The sequence below is a fragment of the Salvia splendens genome, chromosome 19 (assembly GCF_004379255.2).
Source record: "Salvia splendens isolate huo1 chromosome 19, SspV2, whole genome shotgun sequence".
NCBI classification, from domain to species: domain Eukaryota; kingdom Viridiplantae; phylum Streptophyta; class Magnoliopsida; order Lamiales; family Lamiaceae; genus Salvia; species Salvia splendens.
Genome location: NC_056050.1, coordinates 25,371,633 through 25,396,385, shown reverse-complemented (window position 1 = coordinate 25,396,385; position 24,753 = coordinate 25,371,633). Strand labels below are relative to the sequence as shown.

Below are 24,753 nucleotides of genomic sequence, written 5' to 3'. Positions count from 1 at the left end.
CATTATATTTATGATGATAAATAACAATTTTTAAATAACAAAATTATTTATGATTTTATTTAAAAAAATAATTTTGATTATTAAATAATTAAAAATTATTTAAGTTGGTCAAAATTGTGTTTATCATAAAAAATCATAAATTATTTATTACAACTTAAACAATTTATAAATAATTAAATTATTTATGATTTTATTTAAAAATAATAATTTTGATGATTAAATAATTAAAAATCGTTTAAGTTGGTCAAAATTGTGTTTATCATAAAAAATCATAAATTATTTATTACAACTTAAACAATTTTTAAATAATCAAATTATTTATGATTTTATTTAAAAAAAATTTGTGATGATTAAATAATTACAAATTGTTTAAGTTGGTCAAAATTGTGATTAAAATCGTTGACCGTTAAATATTAACGGAATTGTTAACGAATGACCAATTGTGATCCGATTTGAAATGTCCAGGACCAAAAAATTCAAAAGATAATGTTTATGACCAAAATGATAAAATGAGCATATGTTCAGGACCAATTTTGGCATTTACTCTATTATATATTGGGCTATTAGTCATTCATATAAAAAATTATGGTCAAATTACATATTTTCCCATAAATTTAAAATTTGGGTTGTCAATATCTTGTAACATTGATTGGATTTGGGATTTTCCACAAATTATTTTATCGTCGAAATTGGATCATTCTTGGATTTTACCGATACTAACGTGTCTTACAATATTACTTTGTAATAAAACTTTAAAATACATAAATAAATAATTCAGAAAAATCCGAAATTCAAAGAAAGTCTTTGGAAAGATAAGATGACTCTTACGTCAATTGCCCACTAAATTGAGTCCTTGTAAATTTTGAGTTTAATGAAAAAGTATTTGTCTTTTGTGTGCTATTTTTCGGAGTCTTCTCTTTTTTAGTTAAAGTAATCGCAAGAGATACCTTAACTCATTCTTTCCTTAATAAAATACTACTCTCTCTCTCTCTAGAAATCGAAGCTTGTAAAAGAGGAGCAAGGACAAAGCTAGTGCTTAAGCGCAACTTGGTAGAAGAAGGTACAAAAACAATTGATCCTTTAATTTCATTACCATTTGCAATTATACTTATTTGTGTTGTTTCCCTTCCTTGTTCTAACTTATAGTGATTATGCCCCTTGTGTTTTAAGTTTAAATTAGAATGACACGTTCAATTTGAGTATTTTTTTGTGTTTAAAGAAGATTTCTGTTTGGAAATGAGTTATAGATGTTTAATTCAGAGTACTTTATATAATACTCCTTCCGTTCCACGTTATTTGAGTCATTTCTTTTCGACACAAAATTTTAAAAGTTGTGTTTAGTGAGTTAAACACAGTAAAATAAAGCAGATGAGAGAATAAAATAATAGAGAGAAGAGAGTAAAGTAAAATAAAGAAGAAAGTAGTAAAATAAAGTAGATAAGAGAATAGACAGTAAAGTAAAAGAAAGAAGAAAGTAAGTGTGATTAGATGTTTTGCTTTTACGCCAAAATGAGAAATGACTCAAGTAACTTAGGACATACCAAAATAGAATACGACTCAAGTAACTTGGGACAAGAGGGAGTACCAAATTATGCACAATAAGTTCAATTTATGCCCCTATATGTTGGAATCGTGCTTGGTCAAATGTTTTTTGACTAATAATAAATGGTGCAAGACATTTAATTTTGTGAAATTAAATGCAATAGGGTCGATTTACGTTCCGAGTAGATGACCATAGTATATTCATTTTCTCAAATTCGATTCCCGGTGAGTGAGAAATAATATATTAAAGTTGGTCACAATAAAACTAGAAATGAGCTATGTGAAAAAAAACTAAGGGATTAATTAACTAAGTGTTAATTATCCCACATCGGGGATGATAAACTTCTTTGATGAAGTATTTAATCAGATGAATTATTATGTGTAATAATTATCGTGGAATAAGACGGGTGAAAATGCCCACACGCGCGCACACGCGCGCGCCGCCCGCCCGCGAGCCGCGCACCGTGACCCGTGTCCCGTGCGCCGGGTGTCGGGTGTCGGGTGTTGGGTGCCTTGGATCTTGGCAATTGGTCTTTGGGTGGTCTTTGGGCTGTTCTTTGGAGCTGGTCGTTGAGCGTGGTTCGAGCCCCGCTTGTTCTTTTTAGACCACCCCAAACTCCACGCTATCCCCGACGGGTCCTGGTCCACGTCATGGTCCCGCTGGACCACGACGCATGACGGGAGACAAAACTTTCCCGCTAGACCCCGACGCACAACGGGAGACAAAATGTCCCCGCTGGACCCCGACGCACAACGGGAGACAAAAGTCCCCACTGGACCCCGGCGCACAACGGGAGTCAAAAGGTCCCCGCTGGACCCCGACGTATAAGGGGAGACGAAAGGTCCCCGATGGACCCCGACGGTCCATGGTGTATCCCGTCGTGTAGCATGTCCAGGTGCGTCGTGACTCTTCAGCTCCCACAGGCTAGTGCACCAGTCAGTAACCCCCGGCGGTTACAGTCAAGCCTTCATGACACACATGATGACTGTTGACTCCATCAATGCTCCTGCGGGTGGACTTGGCCTATAAATAGGCAGTCACTCCACGCATTGCATATGGTTTTGGAACACACAACACAAGCATGTCATTTGCATAGCTATCTCCCTCTTTCTGCATTGTCTTCCCGTCGAAGCTCTGCCCTCGCCATCATCTAGTTCGTCGGAGCTTGTTCCGTCTGCGGTGCTGCAACGAACAAGACGAAGCCGTTTTATCTTTGGGGACGACACGCCAAACCGAGAGCACTACCGGGGCGTATCTCGTCTTGCGGAAAGAGGACTCCTCGACTCGGCTTACATCTTTACGGTTTATTGTTTCGAATTCTTCTTTGTATTTCAATTCAGTTTATTTCCGTTTAATTTCTCCATTCTTCATTGGGTTGTATTGCCCGGTTAGTGTATCTTGTATCGCACTTAATTAACTTTCAAACCGACACTATAGTTATTAGTACTACTACAGCTTCGTTTATAATCCATGTGTCTTATTCAAAGTGGAGCAATTTTTTTTCGAAGCACGAGATTTTGTATAATGTTGTTTTGTGGATTAAGTAAAAGAGAGAGTGATGTTTCTATTATTTGAAATCTCACTTGGATTAGGATTGATATCCTGGAAAAGATGTTTTGAGCAAATTGCACGATTATAATTGCTTATATATAATAAAAATTCTACAATCTACTCTTACTCAAAGCGAAGAAGTAATTATATAGTATTGTGTTTGTTTGTGCAATTATACGATGTTTCTCAAACATTTAAATGTATAAGAAACAAACTAAGTCCAATTCTTTTGCTGGTCGTGGACATGTCATCACAAAAGGTGAAGCAGTAATTTCTTTGTAGAAATAAAACAATATTTCACAATCTAGATAAGTCTTGACTACCAAATCATAAAAGGTTGTAGTGTCAGTCTGCAAGTTCCTTTACCTTAGATTGTAGTGTCATGTTCGTATAGGAAATGGTGATTACATCACCAAAGGTCATTAGTTGAACCATGCACAAGAGAATAATAAAGTTACACCTGCTATTTCTGTAATTGTTTTAACACTGTGTGGTAGAAATGAGATACAAGTCTTGCCAGACGAAAATTACAATGGAAATAAAAACAAGGAAAATTACACTTAAATAGCTGAAACAATTACACGAAAAAAAAAATCGTGAAAAATGGTAAGCCGAGTCGAGGAGTCCTCTTTCCGCAAGACGAGATACGCCCCGGTAGTGCTCACGGTTTGGCGTGTCGTCCCCAAAGATAAAACGGCTTCGTCTCTGAAGTTGCAGCACCGCTAGCAACAGAGCTCCGGCGAACAGGAGTAAGGCGGGGGCAGAGCTTCGACGGGGAAGATTATGCAGAGAGCGAGAGAGCGTGTATGCAAGATGCTTGTGTATTCTATATCTAGAATGCAATGGATGCATGCCTATTTATAGGCCAAGTCCACCTGCGGGGCATTGATGGAGTCAACAGCCATTATGTGTGCCATGATGACTTGACTGTAACCGCCGGGCCAAGTCCACCTGCGGGGCATTGATGAAGTCAACAACCATTATGTTTGCCATGATGGCTTGACTGTAACCGCCGGGGGTTATTGACTGGTGCACTAGCCAGTGGGAGCTGAAGAGACACGACGCACCTGGACATGCTACACGACGGGATACACCATGGACCGTCGGAGTCCATCGGGGACCTCTTGTCTCCCGTTATGCGTCGGGATCCAACGGGGACCTTTTGACTCCCGTTGTAAGTCGGGGTGCAGCCGGGACCTTTTTTCTCTCGTCATGCGTCGGGGTCCAGCGGGAACCTTTTGTCTCCCATCATGCGTCGGGTTCCAGCGAGACCATGACGTGGACCATGACCCGTCAGGGATAGCGTGGAGTTTGGGGTGATCTAAAAAGAACAAGTGGGGCACAAACCACGCTCAACGACCAGCTCCAAAGAACAGCCCAAAGATCACCCAAAGACCAATTGTCAAGATCCAAGGCACCAGGCACCCGGTACCCGGTGCACGGATCACGGTGCACGGTGTGCGGATCGCGGGCGGCGGCGGCTCGCGCGTATGAGCGAGCGTGGGTTCTGTCACCCGTCTTATTCCACGATAATTCTTACACATGATAATTCATCTGATTAAATACTTCATCAAAGAAGTTTATCATCCTCGATGTGGGATAATTAACACCTAGTTAATTAATCCCTTAGTCTTTTCACATTGCTCATTTCTAGCTTTATTGTGACCCACTTTAATATATTATTTCTCACTCACCGGGAATCGGATTTGAGAAAATGAATATACTACGGTCATCTACTCGGAACGTAGATCAATGCTATTGCATTTAATTTCACAAAATTAAATGTCTTGTAACATTTATTATTAGTCATAAATAATTTGACTAAGCACGATTCCAACAATCCCCCACATGAGTGGAAATTGCCAAATGCATATGTATGCAGATACAAGCTCAACCCTCAAGAGGTATGTAAGCATAAGGATAGGTAGTTTTTAGCTTTGAACCATCCATAGTCAACACCATCGGATACACAGGTGGACTAGTAGCGCGATGCTTTGAACTATTCCTCCACGGCGTGCACCGAGACAATGATGTTAACACTTAAACACCTCAACCTCATCCGTTCTCACGTTTTGTGTCCATCATAAGTGTATTGTTTGAAGCGGCCCCACTTCACACTTACATAGGTGATTCCTCGTTAAGTATCTTGCCATACTTTGTCTCCTTGAGAACTTCATCTCAACGAGATCCTTTAGGGATCATTAAAAGTCATACACTTAACCTCACCACTAGGCAAGTTTTTCAACACTCTATTGCTCTCTAGGGAAGAGATATAGATAAATGTTTCACACGAACTCTCGTAGCTTAGTTTTCCCATTGAACCAAGTTCTTGGGATCTCCAGTCATCATGGTTGGGTTACCACTATGACAATCCTTTAGTTTGTGGATTTCAAACTCATTCCCTCTAGCAATTTATTCATTTGATCACGATTTAACCCTTTGGTTAGCGGATCCGCTAGATTATCCAATGACTTCACGTAGTCAATTGTAATCACCCCTATTGTGATCAAATGTCTCACGGTATTATGTCGTCGACGAATGTGTCGAGACTTACCATTGTACAAGCCATTGTTTGCCCTCCCAATAGCGGCTTGGCTATCACAGTGAATTAACACTGGAGGCACGGGCTTTGACCAACATGGAATATCTTCAATAAAGTTTTTAAGCCATTCGGCTTCTTCCGCGGCTTTATCTAAATCTATGAATTCAGATTCTATGGTGGATCGGGCTATACATGTCTGTTTCGTGGATTTCCACAAGACAGCACCACTCCCGATAGTAAAGACATATCCACTTGTTGAAAGTGAGTCTTTGTTATCGGATATCCAATTTGCATCACAGTACCCTTCAAGTACCGGGGGTATCTCGAAAAGTGTAGCTCATGATTTTGAGTATACTTGAGATATCTCAAAACTCTTACAAGAGCTTTCCAATGCTCTTTGTTTGGATTGCTCGTATAACGACTCAACTTGTTAACGGCGCAAGCAATATCAGGTCGAGTGCAATTAGTAAGATATATAATGCATCCAATGACCCGTGCATAATCTTCTTGTGCAACGGGCGCACCCCGGTTCTTGCTCAAGTGAACATTGAGCTCTATAGGCGTCTTAGCCGGGATGTCATCATAGGCGTTGAACCTCTTTAATACTTTCTCAACATAATGAGATTGTGTTAATGTGATTCCTTCGGATGTTCTTAGTTTCATTCCGAGAATTACATCGGCTAGACCCATATCCTTCATATCGAAGTTTCTCGTCAACATGGCTTTCGTGTAGTTAATCACTTGGGTGTTACTACCCATGATTAACATATCATCAACGTAGAGACACACTATAACGTATCTGTTATCAGTGTTATTAATATAGACACATTTGTCACATTCGCTGATTTTAAATCCATTTGATAACATCACGTTATCAAATTTTAAGTGCTACTGCAATGGCGCTTGTTTCAATCCATAGAGGGATTTAACCAGTTTGCATACCTTTTTCTGTTGTCCAAGTACTACAAAACCTTCAGGTTGTTCCATATAGATTTCATCTTCAAGGTCACCATTTAGAAACGCAGTCTTAACATCCATTTGATGAATCTCAAGATTGTGCACAACAGCAATCGCGAGAAGCACTCGAATTGATGTAATCCTCGTTACAGGTGAGTAGGTATCGAAGAAATCGTACCCTTCCTTTTGTTTAAAGCCTTTGACTACCAGTCGAGCTTTATACTTATCCACTGTTCCATCGGCCTTAAACTTTCTTTTATGGACCCATTTGCATCCTAAAGGTTTAGCGCCTTCAGGTAGATCAACCAGCACCCACGTGTGGTTTAGCAAAATTGACTCAATTTCGCTTTGAACAGCTTCTTTCCAATGCAACCCGTCTGGGCCAGCAAAGGCTACTTTTATCGATGTTGGTTCTTCATCCAACATGAATGCAATATAGTCAGGACCAAATGTCTTTGGTGTTCTGACCCTGCTACCACGTCTTAGTACCGCATCGTTTGGATCATGCCTTGTTCGCTTGCGCGATTCAGGCTCTTCATCCACTGATTTAGAATTAGTTGGTTCATCCTCAATTCTCGTCTCAGAATTGGGTCCAATATTTTCCTTGTCTTTGCGAGGAAATATATTTTCAAGAAATACAGCATTTCTTGACTCGATTGTTGTTCCCACGGTCACAGCCGGTATTTCAGAGTTGTAGACAACGAATCGATATGCACTACTATTAAGTGCATACCCAATAAAGATACAATCAACTGTTTTAGGACCGATTGTAACTTTTTTGGGTGGAGGAACCATTACCTTAGCCAAACACCCCACACTTTGAGGTATTTGTAGGATGGCGTACAACTACACTAAGCTTGAAAAGTCTGTCGGTTACAAAACCTTTTCCGAGTGACTTTCCAAACTTGTACAAAGAAAACTTATCAGATTCAAATACAAGTTTAAACCACTTATTCACTAGTATTGATCCTGACACTAGGTTCTTAGAGATGTCTGGGACGTGCAGCACATCCTTCAAAGTGATGGTGACGTCGGACGTCATCATGAGAATCACGTATCCAATGCCGATGACTTGAGACGAGGCTTGTTCCCCATATTGATCTTTCTCCCTTCAACAGCGGTGTAGGAGGCAAACTTGCTCTTATCGGCACAAACGTGGGCAGTAGCTCCAGTGTCGATATACCAGTCACCTTTGTTATCAACAAGGTTGACTTCTTCCGTGACCACAGCAACAAGGTCACTTTCATCCCAGTCCTTGAACTCTTTTTCAACAACGTGGGCAGCCGGCTTCTTTTTCGGCTTGCGGCAATCCTTGTAAAAGTGGTCAGGTTTGCCACAGTTGTAGTAGTTGCCTTCAACCTTCCTCGCAGGCTGCTTCTTCTTGCCCTTGTCCTTTGCAATTGGACAGGAGCGTTTGTTGGAGAGACCGCCCCGCTCCAACAGATTGGCCTTTGCAACAGGTGGGCCATCGCCCTTAGCCAAACCATCGCATTTGAGCACGTCTAACTCGATGCGCAACTTCACGATCAAGTCTTCAAGATTCATCTCATTTCGCTTGTGCTTAAGGTAGCTCTTGAGTCCTTCCAGCCGGGTGGAAGTTTTTCAATGACCGTGTCCGCCGTGAAAGCTTCAGGCAGGGCCATTCCCTCGGCGGCGAGGTCGTGGATGATGAGCTGGAACTCTTGCACTTGGTCCATGATTGGTCGGGAATCGACCATTTTGTAGTCCAAGTACTTAGCTATTACAATTTTTTTAGTACCCGCATCATCACTACGATACTTCTTATCTAGCATTTCCCACACTTGTTTTGATGTGGGAATAGTACAATACACGTTGTAGAGACTATCATCTAGAGCACTTAAAATAAAGTTTTTACAAAGATAGTCTCCTTTGCGCCAAGCGTCATACTCGACGTACATCTCAACGCGTGCCTCGTCTTCACTTGGCGGGGTTGGCTCGTTCTCCTTAAGGAAGTTCATGACACCCAACGTTGTTAGGTAGAACAATATTTTCTGTTGCCATCTCTTGAAGTCCGTTCCAGTGAACTTCGACGGCTTCTCGGCGGGTGGCATCATCCTTGGTGCTATTGGTACCGAGCTTGTCCCATGGAAGGGACCAAATCCGTTGCCCCGTAGGAGCTAACAATTGGTTGGGGCACAGTACCCCCCACAGTTGCGTGGAGCATGGAGACCCCCGCATTTGTGCCGACCCGAAAGGATCCAGCTCCCGTGCCGACCCCGATGGATCCAGCACCCGTGCTGACCCCGAAGGATCTGACACCCGTGCTGTCCCCGAAGGAGCTAGCACCCGTGTTGACCCAAAGGATCCAACACCCGTGCTGTGCCCAAAGGCCCCGACACTTGACCCAATGAAGGATCCAATGGAACTACTGAAAGTGGAACCGACCGACCCACTCGAGGTGAATCCAGAAACCGTCCCAAATAGGTTGTCAAACACCCAAGGGGCTGTTGATGAAGAGGTTGAGAAGTCAGGAGTCGGAATCATCGTTATGTCCGACGACGTGTTGACGGGAGCGACGGGGGACACAGTGGATGGAACGTCGGCAGCGGCTGTAGACGGGTCAGTCGGCATCTCCAAGCAAAGGTGTTGATTTCAGTTCAGTTGGTGTGTAAACTCCTTTAGTGGCAAGAATATCTCGTCTTGCGATTGTTGTAGAAATGAGATACAAGTCTTGCTGGGCAAAAATTACAATGGAAATAAAAACAAGAAAAATTACACTTAAACAACTGAAACAATTACACGAAAAAAAATTGTGGAAAGAGGTAAACCGAGTCGAGGAGTCCTCTTTCCACCTCTTTCCACAAGACGAGATACGTCCCAGTAGTGCTCACGGTTTGGCGTGTCGTCCCCAAAGATAAAACGGTTTCGTCTCTGAAGTAGCAGCACCGCTAGCAACAGAGCTCCGGCGAACGGGAGTAAGGCGGGGGCAGAGCTTCGACGGGGAAGATTATGCAGAGAGGGAGGGAGCGTGTATGCAAGATGCTTGTGTATTCTATATCTAGAATGCAATGGATGCATGCCTTTTTATAGGCCAAGTCCACCTGCGGGGCATTGATGGAGTCAACAACCATTATGTGTGTCATGATAGCTTGACTGTAACCGCTGGGCCAAGTCCACCTGCGGGGCATTGATGGAGTCAACAGACATTATGTGTGCCATGATGGCTTGACTGTAACCGCCAGGGGTTATTGACTGGTGCACTAGCCAGTGGGAGCTGAAGAGACACGACGCACCTGGACATGCTACACGACGGGATACACCATGGACCGTCGGGGTCCATCGGGGACCTCTTGTCTCCTGTTATGCGTCGGGGTCCAGCGGGGACCTTTTGTCTCCCGTCATGCGTCGGGGTCCAGCGGGAACCTTTTGTCTCCCGTCATGCGTCGGGGTCCAGCGGGACCATGACGTGGACCAGGATCCGTCGGAGATAGCGTGGAGTTTGGGGTGGTATAAAAAGAACAAGCGGGGCACGAACCACGCTCAACGACCAGCTCCAAAGAACAGCCCAAAGACCAATTGTCAAGATCCAAGACCAATTGCCAAGATCCAAGGCACCAGGCACCCGGTGCACGGGTCACGGGCGGCAGCTGCGGCGGCGCGCGCGTGTGTTCGCGTGAGGGCTCTGTCACCCGTCTTATTCCACGATAATTATTACACATGATAATTCATCTGATTAAATACTTCATCAAAGAAGTTTATCATCCCGATGTGGGATAATTAACATCTAGTTAATTAATCCCTTAGTCTTTTCATATTGCTCATTTCTAACTTTATTGTGACCCACTTTAATATATTATTTCTCACTCACCGGGAATCGGATTTGAGAAAATGAATATACTACGGTCATCTACTCGGAACGTAGATCGACGCTATTGCATTTAATTTCACAAAATTAAATGTCTTGTAACATTTATTATTAGTCAAAAATCATTTGACTAAGCACAATTCCAACCCTATGATTGAACATTCACCTCTTTTTCCAGCAAGCAATGGAGCTAGCATTGGTTATCCTGGTCTTCTACACCCTATGCTTTGCCATAACCCCAACTCTTGCAAGTTCCATGTCGAAGCCCGGTTGTCCAGAAATGTGTGGAAATGTCACCATTCCATATCCTTTTGGAATTGGTTCCAAGTGCAGTGCAAACTCCTCATTCACAGTCATTTGCAAAAATTCGACACGGAACTCCTCAAGAACGGTGCCATACTTGAGCAGCATAAACTTGGAAGTAGTGGATGTTTATATCTACGGTGTGGTTATAGTGAATCTGCCCGTGTCGCCTATAAACTGCTCTGAAGGAAGGCAAACAAGAGAATCTCTACCAATATCACTCCCTGGAAGTCCGTTCACACTCTCAGCTTACTACAACATATTTGTCGTACTAGGCTGCAAGACTGCAGTGTGGTTTCACAGTAATGGAACACGAGTTGGAGGATGCTTGGCTATGTGTGATGATGCTAATGCTACAGACGTGGCCAGCTGCAACGGCATAAATTGCTGCCAAACATCAATTCCAAGACGAGTCCAAGAGTTTGAGTTTACTTACCAAAGTATTCAAGCCAGCAATAGCAGTTTCTGTGGGTATGTTTTTCCTGTTGACAAGAAATGGTTGCAAAATGAGGATTACAAAAGGTATAAAGGGCTTGTGGATGATCTGTCGAATCCATTTGATCATGAGTTTGGATTTGTGCCGTTGGTACTTGAGTGGGAATTTGGTAATCAGAATGGTGTTTGCTTATCTCCTTCTGATTTATGCTCATCTCCTTCTTATTTTATCTATGGAAGAAGTTGGAGTCCATACTACTATTCAGACCACAGTTCATATTACAGTCCTAATTTCAAATTAGTGTTCGATCATTATAAGAATGAGATCAGATCTTTCTTATATTATCAGGAATTAGAGTACGCATCTTCAATAAAATACTGCACATGTGGAGGACAAGGAGGAAATCCATATATTGTTGATGGATGCGGAAATCCATATATTGATGATGGAAGACATGAAGGAAATCCATCCTCCCCAAATAAAATCTCTAACCACTCTCAACTCATCATTAAAATAGCCTCCATTGTTATCGGCAGCATGGTTGGTGTGCTGATTTTGGTCACTGCAACTTGGAAATATGGCAAAGCTATTTCTGAGACTGTTAAGGCTAATGAGGCTAGCCGAAACCACATGTTTTTTAAGAGAAATGGAGGCATTTTGCTGGAGCAACAATTGGCTGCTGTTGAGAATGACATTGAGAAAACCAGATTGTTTACTTCCGTTGAGTTGGCAAAGGCTACTGATGACTACAACGAGAATCGAGTACTTGGCCGTGGTGGTGAAGGTGTTGTGTATAAAGGGATGTTGGAGGATGGAAGAATCGTAGCAGTGAAGAAGTCAGATAGGGTGAACCAAGGTGATGTAGTAGACTTCATTAATGAGGTAGTTATTGTATCACAGATAAACCATAGGAATGTGGTCAAGCTGTTGGGATGTTGTCTGGAAAGTGAAGTTCCTCGTCTTGTCTACGAGTTCATCCCCAATGGCACTCTATTCTCTCACATCCATCATCCGCACGAGGATTTCCCCTTATTCTGGAAAATGCGGGTGGGAATTGCCAAGCAAGTGGCTGGAGCACTCGCCTACTTGCACTCTGCTGCATCTGTTCCTATCTATCACCGTGACATCAAGTCAACCAACATACTCTTGGATGAGAAGTATCGTGCCAAAATATCAGATTTTGGGACGTCAAGATCTATTTCTCTTGATCAAACTCACGTGACTACCCGAGTGGTAGGAACGTTTGGGTACTTGGATCCGGAGTACTTCCAATCGAGCCAGTTCACAGAAAAGAGCGATGTTTACAGCTTTGGAGTGGTGCTGGTTGAGCTTCTGACAGGGGAGAAAGCTGTATCGGCTGTTAGAGTTGAAGAAGGAAGGGGTCTGGCCATGCATTTCCTGCTTTCCATGGAGCAAGATCAGTTATTCGACATTGTTGATGCAAGAGTTCTAAATGAAGGCAAAAAGGAGGAAATTGAGGCGATGGCCGAAATCGCTAAAAGATGTCTACATTTGAATGGGAAGGGCAGGCCAACGATGAAGGAAGTTGCACACCACTTGGAAGGAATCAAAGTAGAGATTCCTGAAAACCAGATACAGAGTAGTGGCTGTGATCCTATTGAAGATGTTGATTCTGAAGGCTTCTCTTCCATCTCAGAAATCATTGAATGTCCGTCGTCTGATGAGTCATGAAGAATACTACAATGGAATGTTGAAGTAGCAACTCCATCCTGATCAGTAAGCAATCTATAATTTTCTTTATCTTCAGCTATTCGGATTCTGTGAGTATGTGTAGTGTATGTTCAATACAATTTAACTTATGTGTGTAACATAATATGTGCAATGTTTATCATTAAAGACGATCAATTTTATTGCCTAGACCTAGACTTGATATTTCTAAGGAAGTGATTTCCAAAACTTGTGTTGATTACTAAGTCGCTTTTAGTCTTTTCTACAACAAGCCTAATTTGGTAAACAATTACATATCTAATTATATATGTACCAAAAAATAACCACTTTAGCAGCTACACTTCTTCAACTTAACTAAGTATGTGAATTAACTTATCTTCATATTCCTTAAATTTCTTTCAATTTTATATCCACGGCTAATCGTTAACCTGAATATGTTTTTGAAATTCTGTTTTCTAAATGTGTAGTGTTCCGAGGAAATCCAACTTTAGAGTTGCGTTGTATAATTAGAACTATTGATAGTATAAAATGTGTGAAGTCACATAAATAACACTTAATACAAGATGCATAGCAACGGCCAGAAATCTGTGCTGTGTGTTGGTCTAGTAGTTTATGTCCGACACTAAAGATCTCAGATCAGAGTCCAATATTGGTGCGATTTTCAAATTTAATATTGCAGTCACAAATAAATGGCAAAACAGAGTTGCAATCAATCCAAAAAAATGATACGCATTCTATCCAGGAAAAGTATAGAATAAGCTAAGCATATCAAACTATTATAGACGGAGGTTGTAAAATTAAAATAGTAGTAATAGTAATTTTTTTTAAGTCTGCGCCATAATTGAAAACGCCTAATTCAACTTTCAAATTACTCCAATCGTTCCATGCTAATAGAGTCGTATTCCTTTTTTAGACGTTCCAACTTAATAGACTCATTTTTATATTTGGTAAAAAGCAATACATATTTTTTCTCTCATACTTTATCATCTGTTATTATATTCACTCTTCTTCTCTCTTATTTTATTTTCTACATTTTATATATTCCTATTAAATATCTATTTTTTTAATAGTAAATAAGAAATGTAAGGTAGTACAATTTAAACATTACTTTAATGTAGGCTTTAAAATAAAATAAAAATTGAGGTTTATAATAATATTTTTGAAATTTCAGTATGTAACAAACTTTATCGAAAACTAGTGCAAGCATCGACTTTATGTTTTTTTAATCCAAATTTACAAATACCAGAGAATTGCAAAGTTAGTTTTAGTATTTTGCAGCTTATATACTCCATTTACTAATATATAGTCCTTAGACTTTAAAAATATTGCATGTCACTCAATTTTTTGACATAATATCGATCAAAAGACTTTTATACTTATTTCTTTATCCTTTTTGTATTTTTTTTCTCTAGTATTGAATTTAGATTAAATGAGTCAACATGACTTCACATTACTCGTTCTTTCACTATGAAATTTAATTTAGATTAGATGAGTCAACATGACTTCACATTACTCGTTCTTTCTCTATCATCCCTTCTTTCCTCTCGTCAACTCTATCCTGTTTTGAGCTACTTAAAGTCTCATTCAATAATGATAGAATAGCTTGCGCACTTGAGAGCATCCACAACCGTGCTCTTGCCAGCGGCACGGTTGTGGGCCCGGGCGGTACTATTCATGCCTGCTCTCTGGCAAGAGCACAACACCCACAACTGTGCTCTTCCGCAAGGACGAGCACAATTAATATAAAATTCAATTACACAAAAACATTTCCATAATATTAAAATTCATTTAAAACCCACAATAAATATTACAAATGACAAATAAAATTAAACATTGCATAATTAAAATCCTAAAAATTAAAAATTACATAATTAAAATCCTAAAAATTAAAAATTACATAATTAAAATCCTAAAAATTAAAAATGACACTACTCGTTGCCGAATTTCGCCCACATGTGGTTGATTAGGTCTTCTTGTAGTTGATTGTGGATTCGAGTATCGCGCATTGTGTGTCTTGTCTCGATCCTCTGGCCAACCGTCGTATGCTCGCCTCGGCGTAGGGGAGACCTCGCTGTTGAGCTTCCGGCTTCGTCCTCGTCGTAGAAGCTAGCCGCCCTCGGCCCTTCGTCGGCTATAATCATGTTGTGTAATATAATACACGTGAACATGATGTCGGCGATATTATTCACGTACCACAGCCGAGCCGGGGCCTTCACAATGTTGAATCGAGCTTGAAGGACCCCGAAGGCTCTTTCGACATCTTTCCGCGCTGACTCTTGACGCTGCGCAAAAAGAACCCGTCTCGGGTCGTGCGGGTTGTGGAGCGTCTTCACGAACGTCGACCACCTTGGGTAGATACCATCGGCGAGATAGTAACCCATGCGGTATATATTTCCGTTGATGGCACCGATATGCAAATACTCGTCGAACATGTCGGCCGTTTGCCCAGTAGCGAGTTGTCGGATGGCACACGTACACTTCTGCAACGCCGTGATACTTTGCCGGCCGGCTGCATCTACACCTGTTTGAAAGTATTCAACACGTGCGGACAATGTGTTGACAATTCGCATGAACAAGCGCTTTGACATGCGAAAACGGCGCCTGAAGTAATCTGCCGGAAACCGCGGCTGGTCGGCAAAGTAGTCGGCAACGAGCCTTTCGTGGGCTCCCTCCCGGTCACGATGGATGTACCGTCGATTTGATCTGGTTCGTTGAGGAGGAGGAGCAGGGGTATTCGCCGCGACATATGCTTCGTAAGCGGCACGATGTTGTTCGTAGTATTCTTGTTCTTCGCGTTCCGCTTCCGCCATAATATGGGTGAAATCCATTTGAGATTTTGAGTGGGTGATGAATGTGTTGATAGTTTGTATGAGAATTATGAATGAGAGATGAATGAGAGATGATTTGATGTGATAAATGGATGATGAATGTGTGTATTTATAGATGATTTTGGGGAAAAAAAAATCAAAAAAATTCAGAAAAAATGGGAAAAAAACCGCCATATTTTTGGGATTTGGAAATTTTTTTTTTTTTATTTTTTAGCATTATTTATAATTAAATACCGATTTTTAAAAAAAAAATAAAAAAAAGTTTAAACACAACGGCTATGCCGTTGACGAATGGGAGCGCGCCACGTGTGCGTCCGCTGGCACGGACGTGCTCGATACATCGAGCAGCGCCGTGCCAGCGGCGCGGCTGCAGCGGCGGCGGTCCTGCGCCTTGCCAACGGCGCGGACGGCGGTGGCGTCTTTCGCCACCGCTGCGGATGCTCTGAAAATCAGACGCCACCGCTGCGGATGCTCTGAAAATCAAAATAAATAGTCAACCATTCTTTGATTACTGCTTTGAATATCTACATTCACAAAAATTCATCATTCCTCCTATCAGAAGTGAGTCCAATTGTAACAAAAACTGCAGCTAAAAGGTATGTTTTTTTCTACAGAATCATCTTACTATAGTACAATTATTGTTGAAATGTTGAGCATGAATGGGCTTAGGATTGGGGCTTGATTGTTGCCTATTTAAATAGTTGTTTCTCCTTGTATTTTGTACTGGTATTCAACAATCATATAGTGAAAATCTCTGAGCTCAATCACCATTATTCCTCTCATAAGACTTGGAAGAAAACATGTATTTACTGGGAACTATTTGGTCAAATTACATAGACTAAGGGTACATTGCATATTATCATTGCATGAGGTTGATGTATGGATTTTGCATTTCTGTTGAATTGGGGAGCCTGAATGGGCTTAGGATTAGGGCTTGGTTGTTGTCTATTTAGATAGTTGTTTCTCATTGTGTTTTGTATTCGAAAACCATATCTTGGCATAGCCTATGCGCGTAGATTTGTAGAGACGAACTCGTGTTCTTTATTGTGTTTCGTGATGTGCGTAATTTCCGAATAATAAGAAGAAGAATTACTGTAGTTGAAACTGGACTTTTATTGAAACTCTGCAGGCTACAGGCAAAGAATGAGGTTTCCCTTTATTACAGTATCTGTCTTTTCCTGGCTAAGCCTCACCATAACTGCCTTATCTTTGTCGAAGCCTGGTTGTCCCGAAAAGTGTGGGAATGTAATCATCCCATATCCTTTTGGGGTTGGTTCCAATTGCAGTGCAAAATGCGTTGATGATACTCTCAACTGCGAAAAATCCCAAAAAGAGTATCCCTATGCAATTATCTGCCAAAATTCATCCACTCCATTCTTGAGCATCATCAAAATGGAAGTGGTGAAGATTTCGCTGTATGGAACGTTGATTGTAAAGCTGCCCGTGTCACCTATGAATTGCTCGGATATGCAGACAACTGTCCCTGTGCCTATTTCACTTCGGGGCAGCCCTTTTACAATCCCAGCACACTACAATTCATTTGTTGTGTTAGGCTGCGAGAATTCAGTCTGGCTGCGTTCTGATACGATGCAGACAGTTGGAGGATGCACAGCTATCTGTGATGCAAATTCCACGGACACAAGCTGCAGTGGTGTTAACTGCTGCCAGACGACAATGCCAGAACGACCACAAGAGTTTCAGTATACTTATCGAAGCATTGAAGCAAGCAATAAAAGTAGATATTGTGGCTATGCTTTTCCTGCTGACAAGAAATGGATACAGAGTGCTTACACGTTGCATAGTGGCCTAAATCAAGATCCGTTGAATCCATATGATGCGGGGTTCAGATTTGCACAACTGGTGATTGATTGGGAACACGTTGGCTTTGAAGACTTCCATGACAATACTATTTGCAAAGTGCTGCCTCAAGGTCGCACTGATCAATACATTGATGATTACTATACACCGCGTTATGATGCTACTGGAAACAACTATGTATCATCGACTAGGTACTGCTCTTGCCGTGATGGTTTTGAAGGGAATCCGTATTTAGGCCGTGAAGAAGGATGCATTGATGTAAATGAATGCAGCAACTCAACATTGAACATATGTGGTGGTAATGGGACTTGCATCAATACAATCGGAGGCTTCACTTGTCGGAAAAGATCTGTCACCAAAATAGTGATTATCAGTGTTGGCAGCGCGGCTGGAGGGCTGGCTTTGTTACTCGGGGTGTTTTTTGCCACTAGAACTATGAGGAAAAGAATGAAGGATAAACACAAACTCAAGTGTTTAGCCTTACTGTTGGAACAGCAGTTGTCGTCCGTGGATAATGGCCTTGAGAAAACTAGGTTGTTCAGTTCGAAAGAGCTATCAAGAGCTACTGATTTTTATAACGAGAATCGGATACTTGGCCGTGGAGGTCAAGGCACTGTCTACAAAGGAATGCTGACTAGTGGAAGGATTGTAGCAGTCAAGAAGTCGAAGAAGGTGGAAGAAGTAGATCTTGAGGCCTTCATCAACGAGGTTGTCATTCTCTCACAGATCAATCACAGGAATGTGGTCAAATTATTGGGATGTTGTGTTGAGACTGAAGTTCCTCTTCTCGTCTACGAGTTCATCCAAAATGGTACTCTCCACCAACACATCCATGATCCTAATGAGGAATTCCCATTATCATGGGAGTTGAGAGTGAGGATTGCAAGAGAAATAGCTGGAGCACTTGCTTACTTGCACTCTTCTTCATCTGCACCTATCTATCACCGTGATATCAAATCATCGAACATACTTTTAGATGACAAATACCGCGCCAAAGTCTCGGATTTTGGGATATCAAGATCAATTTCTGTTGATCAAACTCACCTGACCACGCGTGTGCAAGGAACCTTTGGCTATTTGGATCCGGAGTATTTCCAGTCGAGTCAGTTCACAGAAAAGAGCGATGTCTATAGCTTTGGTGTGGTTGTGGTTGAGCTTTTAACCGGTGAGAAAGCAGTGTCAGCAATCAGAGCTGCAGAGGGGAGGGGTTTGGCTGCACACTTCTTGCATTCCATGGAGGAAAATCAGCTGTTTAATATTCTCGATGCAAGGGTGATCAAAGAGGGCACACAGGAAGAGATTCTTGCTATAGCTGAACTTTCTCGAAGATGTCTGCATCCGAACGGTAAGAGAAGGCCAACGATGAAGGAAGTTGCAGTCGAGTTGGAAGGCATACGATTGCTCGACGAAGGAAACTTTCAACAAGAAGAAGGTGAAGAACACAATATTGTTGAAGTTGACGAGTCTGATGAATTCTCCTTCACCTCGGAAAGCAGAGGTGGTGATACACTCACTCAATAGTTAGAAAACTCATCTGTATGAATATAACTATATACATGAGTGCTAGATTACTACCATTTCTGTAACAGGTCAGAATAAAATTCAAACAAAATTCCATAGTTGGATTGGGGAACCCGAATGGACTTATGATAAGGGCTTGGTTGTTGTCTATTTGAATAGTTGTTTCTAATTTGTATTCGAAAATCATATATAGTGAAAAATTATGCCTTGAAATTGCCTCCACTCGTAGTTTTGTTGAGATGAACTCGTGTTCTTTATTGTTTTTGTGATGTGTGTTGTTTTCATTGTAATTCTGCAGGCTAAAAGCATAGAATGAGGTTTCCCTTTATTACACTCTCTGTCTTTCCCAAACTGCCATATCTTTGTCGAAGCCTGGTTGCCCCGAAAAATGTGGGAATGCTGACTAATGGAAGGATTGTAGCAATCAAGAAGTATAAGAAGGTGGAAGAAGTAGATCTTGAAGCCTTCATCAATGAGGTTGTTATTCTCTCGCTGATAAATCATAGGAATGTGGTTAAATAATTGGGATGTAGTCTTTAGACTGAAGTTCCTCTCCTCGTTTACGAGTTCATCCAAAACGGCACTCTCTACCAGCACATCCATGATCCTAATGATGAATTCCCATTAGCATGGGAGTTAAGAGTGAGGATTGCAAGAGAAGTAGCTGGAGCACTCGCTTACTTGCATTCTTCTTAGTGTGCACCTATCTATCACCGCGATATCAAGTCTTCGAACATACTTTTGGATGACAAATACCGCGCCAAAGTCTCTGATTTCGGGATATCAAGATCAATTTCTGTTGATCAAATTCACCTGACCACGCGTGTGCTAGGGACCTTTGGCTATTTGGATCCGGAGTATTTCCAGTCTAGTCAGTTCACAGAAAAGAGAGACATGTACAGCTTTTGGCGTGATTGTTGGTTGCGGTTGAGCTTTTGACCAGAGAGAAAGCATTGTGAGCTGATGAGGAGAGGGGTTTAGCTGCACATTTTTTTTTGTTAAAAAGGAAATGACCCAACTTAGTTAATACATACTACGAAAAAGAAATACGACTCAATTTAGTTGAGATGGGATGAATTAAGTACAATCAAGAATTCAGCCAGGGGCTCTGCCCCTTGGACCCCGCTACTCGGGGGCGCTGCCCTGAATTCCCGTCTAATCATAATGAATTCGAATAAGTGTGCACTCCGCACTTCCAACTTATTTGATGTCTCATTATGACAATATTGATCAATCAAGTTAATCCAATTACACTAAAATAACCAACACATGATTATATATAAATGATTATGATTGAACATTCACCTCTTTTTCCTGGTCTTCTACACCCTATGCTTTGCCATAACCCCAACTCTTGCAAGTTCCATGTCGAAGCCCGGTTGTCCAGAAATGTGTGGAAATGTCACCATTCCATATCCTTTTGGAATTGGTTCCAAGTGCAGTGCAAACTCCTCATTCACAGTCATTTGCAAAAATTCGACACGGAACTCCTCAAGAACGGTGCCATACTTGAGCAGCATAAACTTGGAAGTAGTGAATGTTTCTATCTACGGTGAGGTTATAGTGAATCTGCCCGTGTCTCCTATAAACTGCTCTGAAGGGAAAACTGTCCCTGTGCCTATTTCACTTCGTGGCAGACCTTTTACGATCTTAGTTAAATTGATAAAGAGTCATTTAAGCCTTACTGCATCAGAAGCTCATTTATTACCCCTTTTTTTCTGTGGTGGAAAATTAGACAGCCAAGTTATTGAAGACTTGAAACACTTGACAGTTGACTTAGACTTTGGAAGATAGCCAGCATGCTATTTACTAGGAAACAACACAACTTCCTTCATCACTCCATCATCCTTGTTTAGAAAACTAAACTGATCAAATCATATACACCGTTCTATTCGATTACTTAGCTCTTGAAACATGTTAATATGTAAAGGTACGTTGCATATTATTGGTGGGAATTAAATTTATATGCTTCCTTTTCAGACTATGAGGTTGATGCAGGGATTTAATTAGATATAGCTAGATTTTATATAAATTGAAGATTCTTGAATATAGTTATATTCTGCTTCATGGTTTTTTGTTACTGACTTTTCATGCCCAATTATATAAAGTAGAATTTTACTGACTTCTCATCTTCTTCCTTCTTCCTCTAATCGATTCATGGATTGATGAACCAAATTAGCTATTCACAACCAACAAATCTCCACCTTGAATACTAATTGGTAGCACCCTTCTCTCTGCTCGCACAGACCAACTAGTTTTAGGCACAATTCAAACTTCTCCCTCAGCAATGCCTTTGTGAGCATGTCAGTCGGATTTTCAGATGTATCAACCTTGAAAATTCTCAAATTCCCTTTTTCCCACACAAAGTGCAACCTCACATCTATGTGCTTGCTCCTTTCGTGAAAGACTAGGTGCTTTGCCAGGCTAATAGCACCATTGTTGTCACAGCCTATAGAAACTCAACATTCCAACTGTTTTACTCCCTCCGTTCCATAGTAGTAGAGTCATTTTATTTTGCTCAATCGTTTTGAAAAAATAACTATAAATAGTTAAAGTGGAGAAAAAGTAAAGTAAGAGAGAGAATATTGTAGATAAGACTCTTCTCTACATTATTCTCTCTCTTACTTACTCCCTCTTCACTTTAACTATTTATTATCATTTTTTCAAAACGAGTGCAGAAAATGAAACGACTCTATTTACCGATATTTTTCTTTCCTTTTTTCCGTGGTGAAAAATTAGACATTCAAAGTCTTTGAAAGAGTTGACAGTTGACTTGGAAAACTTTTAAAGATAGCCAGCATGTTATTTACTAGGAATTAACACAACTTCCTTTGTCTCTCCATCATCCCACTTAGAAAACTAAGCTGATCAAATAATATACACAACACTATTCGATTACCTAGCTCTAGAAACTTTCTGATTCAGTAAAGGTACGTTGTAAATGGGAACTAAATTTATGTGCTTCCTTTTCAGAATATGAGGTTGATGCATGAATTTTAATTAGATATAGCTAGATTCAATATAAATTGAAGATTCTTAATATAGTTATATTCTGCTTCATGTTTTTACCTTGTTGACTTTACATGCCCAATTATATGAAGTAGCATGTAAAATATTTGTATTATATGAACTCTTGAACTCTATAGCACATGTTTTGACTGTTATCTTGATGTTAAATATTTTCACTCTATGAACTATTAAATTTTATAGCATATGTTTAGACTGACATTCTGTTGTTGAAGGAAGAATGAAGTCCTTCATATTAGTCCATCTGTTAATCCTGCTGAGCTATAGCATAACTTTGAGTCTGGCCATATCTCTGTCGAAGCCTAATTGTCCAGAAAAGTGTGGAAATGTCACCATTCCCTTTCCATTTGGGATTGGTTCCAACTGTAGTGCAAATTCATCATTCGTTGTTATTTGCCAAAATTCCACAACACCATTCTTGAGCAGCATCAGCATGGAAGCAGTTAAGATTTCCACCAGAGGTACAGTAGTAGTAAAGCAGCCGGTGTTGTCGCCTATGAATTGCTCTACTGATCTGAGTACAGGCCATCTCTTGACATCCCTCAACGGAAGTCCGTTTACAATCTCAGCACTCTACAACACGTTAGCTGTGTTAGGCTGCAAGAATTCGGTCTGGTTGCAGGCTAATGAAACGACTACTATAGGAGGATGTACATCAATGTGTGCTGCTAACTCCAAAGAAACTAGCTGCAACGGCGTTAACTGCTGCCAAACAACACTTCCTCCACGACTCAAGGAGCTCGAGTACAAGTACAGAACAACTCAAGTTATAAGTGATGATAGCTCTTGTGGATTTGTTCTTCCTGTTGAGAAGATATGGTTAACAAATCATTACAAAAGTTTCAAAGCATTAAACCAAGGATTGGGATTCGCTCCTCTGGTACTTGAGTGGGAATTCGGTGAACTGAAAGGTTATACTAACCCAATTTGCACATATTCAGATGATTATTGTCTCTCATATCCTGATGATTTTGGACGCAGACATACAAAAAATGCTTCTTCCTATTGTAGGAACAAACATTATAACGATATTTGTAGCATATATCCTTCTCGTTATGGCTGCCAATCGTACTCTGATCGTTCTACATATTTATTTGATTCATATTATGAGGAATCATCGTTAATTTATTATGATGGAGCTGGTTATGCATCTTCAACCAAATACTGCCTTTGCCCTGATGGGTATGAAGGTAACCCATATCTACCAGAGAAATGCATTGATGTAAATGAATGCGGGAATGCAACGCATAATCCCTGTAAACCATATTTTTGTACCAATGTATTTGGGGATTTTACATGTATTGATCACACTACCAAATATAAAGCTCATCTGAGAACAGCTTTTATCAGCGTCGGCAGTAGTCTCGGCGCTCTGATACTACTCCTTGTAGCGTGGAGGTCGACCAAAGCCATCAGAAAAAGAATCAAGGCGAACCGGAGACACAAGTTTTTCAAGCGAAACGGGGGGCTGTTGCTGGAACAACAGCTTTCAGCAACTGATAATGGCCTTGACAAGACCAGGCTGTATAGTTCTAAAGAGTTGACATTGGCAACTGACCACTACAATGAGAACCGCGTACTCGGTCGTGGTGGGCAAGGCACTGTCTACAAAGGAATGTTGAAGGATGGTAAGATTGTGGCAGTCAAGAAATCGCAGAAGTTAGAGGAAGGTGACCCTGAAGTCTTCATAAATGAAGTGGTTATACTGTCACAAGTCAACCACAGGAATGTGGTTAAGCTACTAGGATGTTGTCTCGAGACTGAAGTTCCTCTTCTCGTCTACGAGTTCATCCCAAATGGAACCCTTTTCCAACAAATTCACGAGCCAAGTGAAGAATTCCCGTTGACATGGGAAATGAGAATGAGAATTGCAAGAGAAGTAGCAGGTTCACTTGCTTACTTGCACTCTTCAGCATCTGCGCCTATCTATCACCGCGATATCAAGTCAACAAACATACTCTTGGATGACAAATACCGCGCCAAGATCTCAGATTTTGGGACATCAAGGTCAGTAGCTCTTGACCAGACTCACTGCACCACCCGAGTTCTAGGAACCTTCGGCTACTTGGATCCAGAGTACTTCCAGTCAAACCAATTCACAGAGAAGAGCGACGTCTACAGCTTTGGTGTGGTTATGGTTGAGCTTCTGACCGGTGAGAAAGCAATATCATCCATCAGAGCTGAAGCAGGGAGGAGTTTAGCCACACATTTCTTGCACTCGATGGAGGAAAACGTATTATTTGAAATACTTGATGCAAGGGTCCTCAGAGAAGGCAAGAGGGATGAAGTCATGGCTGTAGCTCAGCTTGCTAGAAGATGTCTGCATTTGAATGGGAAGAGAAGGCCAACAATGAAGGAAGTTTCAGTGGAGTTGGAAGCTATCAAAAAGGTCGAAGAATGCTCGTATGTCGAAGATAGAGATGGTGGCAGCACAGGGTTTCATTCTCTTTCTATAGAGGTTGCTGATTCTATCAGCTTCACTTCCATCCCCCCGTTTCCGCCAGAAGCTGAGTATCCATTGCTTGGTGAGTAAATAGATGGTCTACTTTCTTTATTTGCTTTGCTTGCAATAAGTTTCTTATAACATCATTTTCTGTTGTCATTCAAGAGTTTGTATTGATCTTAGATTGTTGCTAAACATTATGTTATGTATTCAGTATGTGTGCTACAATGCTTTGATTGTTTGTTGATGACATGTGTAGATAATAAGTG

The 24,753-nt window shown here is 41.0% G+C and overlaps 2 protein-coding genes across 5 annotated transcripts; both read left to right on the top strand.

Annotated features, from left to right (window-relative positions):
• The first annotated feature begins 969 nt into the window (after nucleotides 1-969).
• LOC121779225 lies at nucleotides 970-19,248 on the top strand. Its single transcript, XM_042176545.1, has 4 exons — nucleotides 970-1,060; nucleotides 10,598-12,843; nucleotides 12,927-12,943; nucleotides 16,805-19,248. Exons 2-4 carry the CDS (start codon nucleotides 10,604-10,606, stop codon nucleotides 19,012-19,014), a joined length of 4,467 nt encoding a protein of 1,488 aa, XP_042032479.1. The 5' UTR covers nucleotides 970-1,060; nucleotides 10,598-10,603; the 3' UTR covers nucleotides 19,015-19,248.
• LOC121779800 (wall-associated receptor kinase-like 1) lies at nucleotides 10,606-24,731 on the top strand. 4 transcript variants are annotated; one of them, XM_042177233.1, is made up of 3 exons: nucleotides 10,606-10,627; nucleotides 20,332-20,566; nucleotides 22,257-24,731. In XM_042177233.1, the coding sequence occupies exons 2-3, from the start codon at nucleotides 20,380-20,382 to the stop codon at nucleotides 24,572-24,574; spliced, it is 2,505 nt and encodes an 834-aa protein (XP_042033167.1). In that variant the 5' UTR covers nucleotides 10,606-10,627; nucleotides 20,332-20,379; the 3' UTR covers nucleotides 24,575-24,731. The 4 variants fall into 4 exon arrangements, with proteins under 4 accessions (XP_042033167.1, XP_042033168.1, XP_042033169.1 ...); XM_042177234.1 differs by lacking the exons at nucleotides 10,606-10,627; nucleotides 20,332-20,566 and adding an exon at nucleotides 20,650-20,944; XM_042177235.1 differs by lacking the exons at nucleotides 10,606-10,627; nucleotides 20,332-20,566 and adding an exon at nucleotides 20,789-20,944 and having other exon boundaries at nucleotides 22,261-24,731.
• Nucleotides 24,732-24,753: the final 22 nt, after the last annotated feature.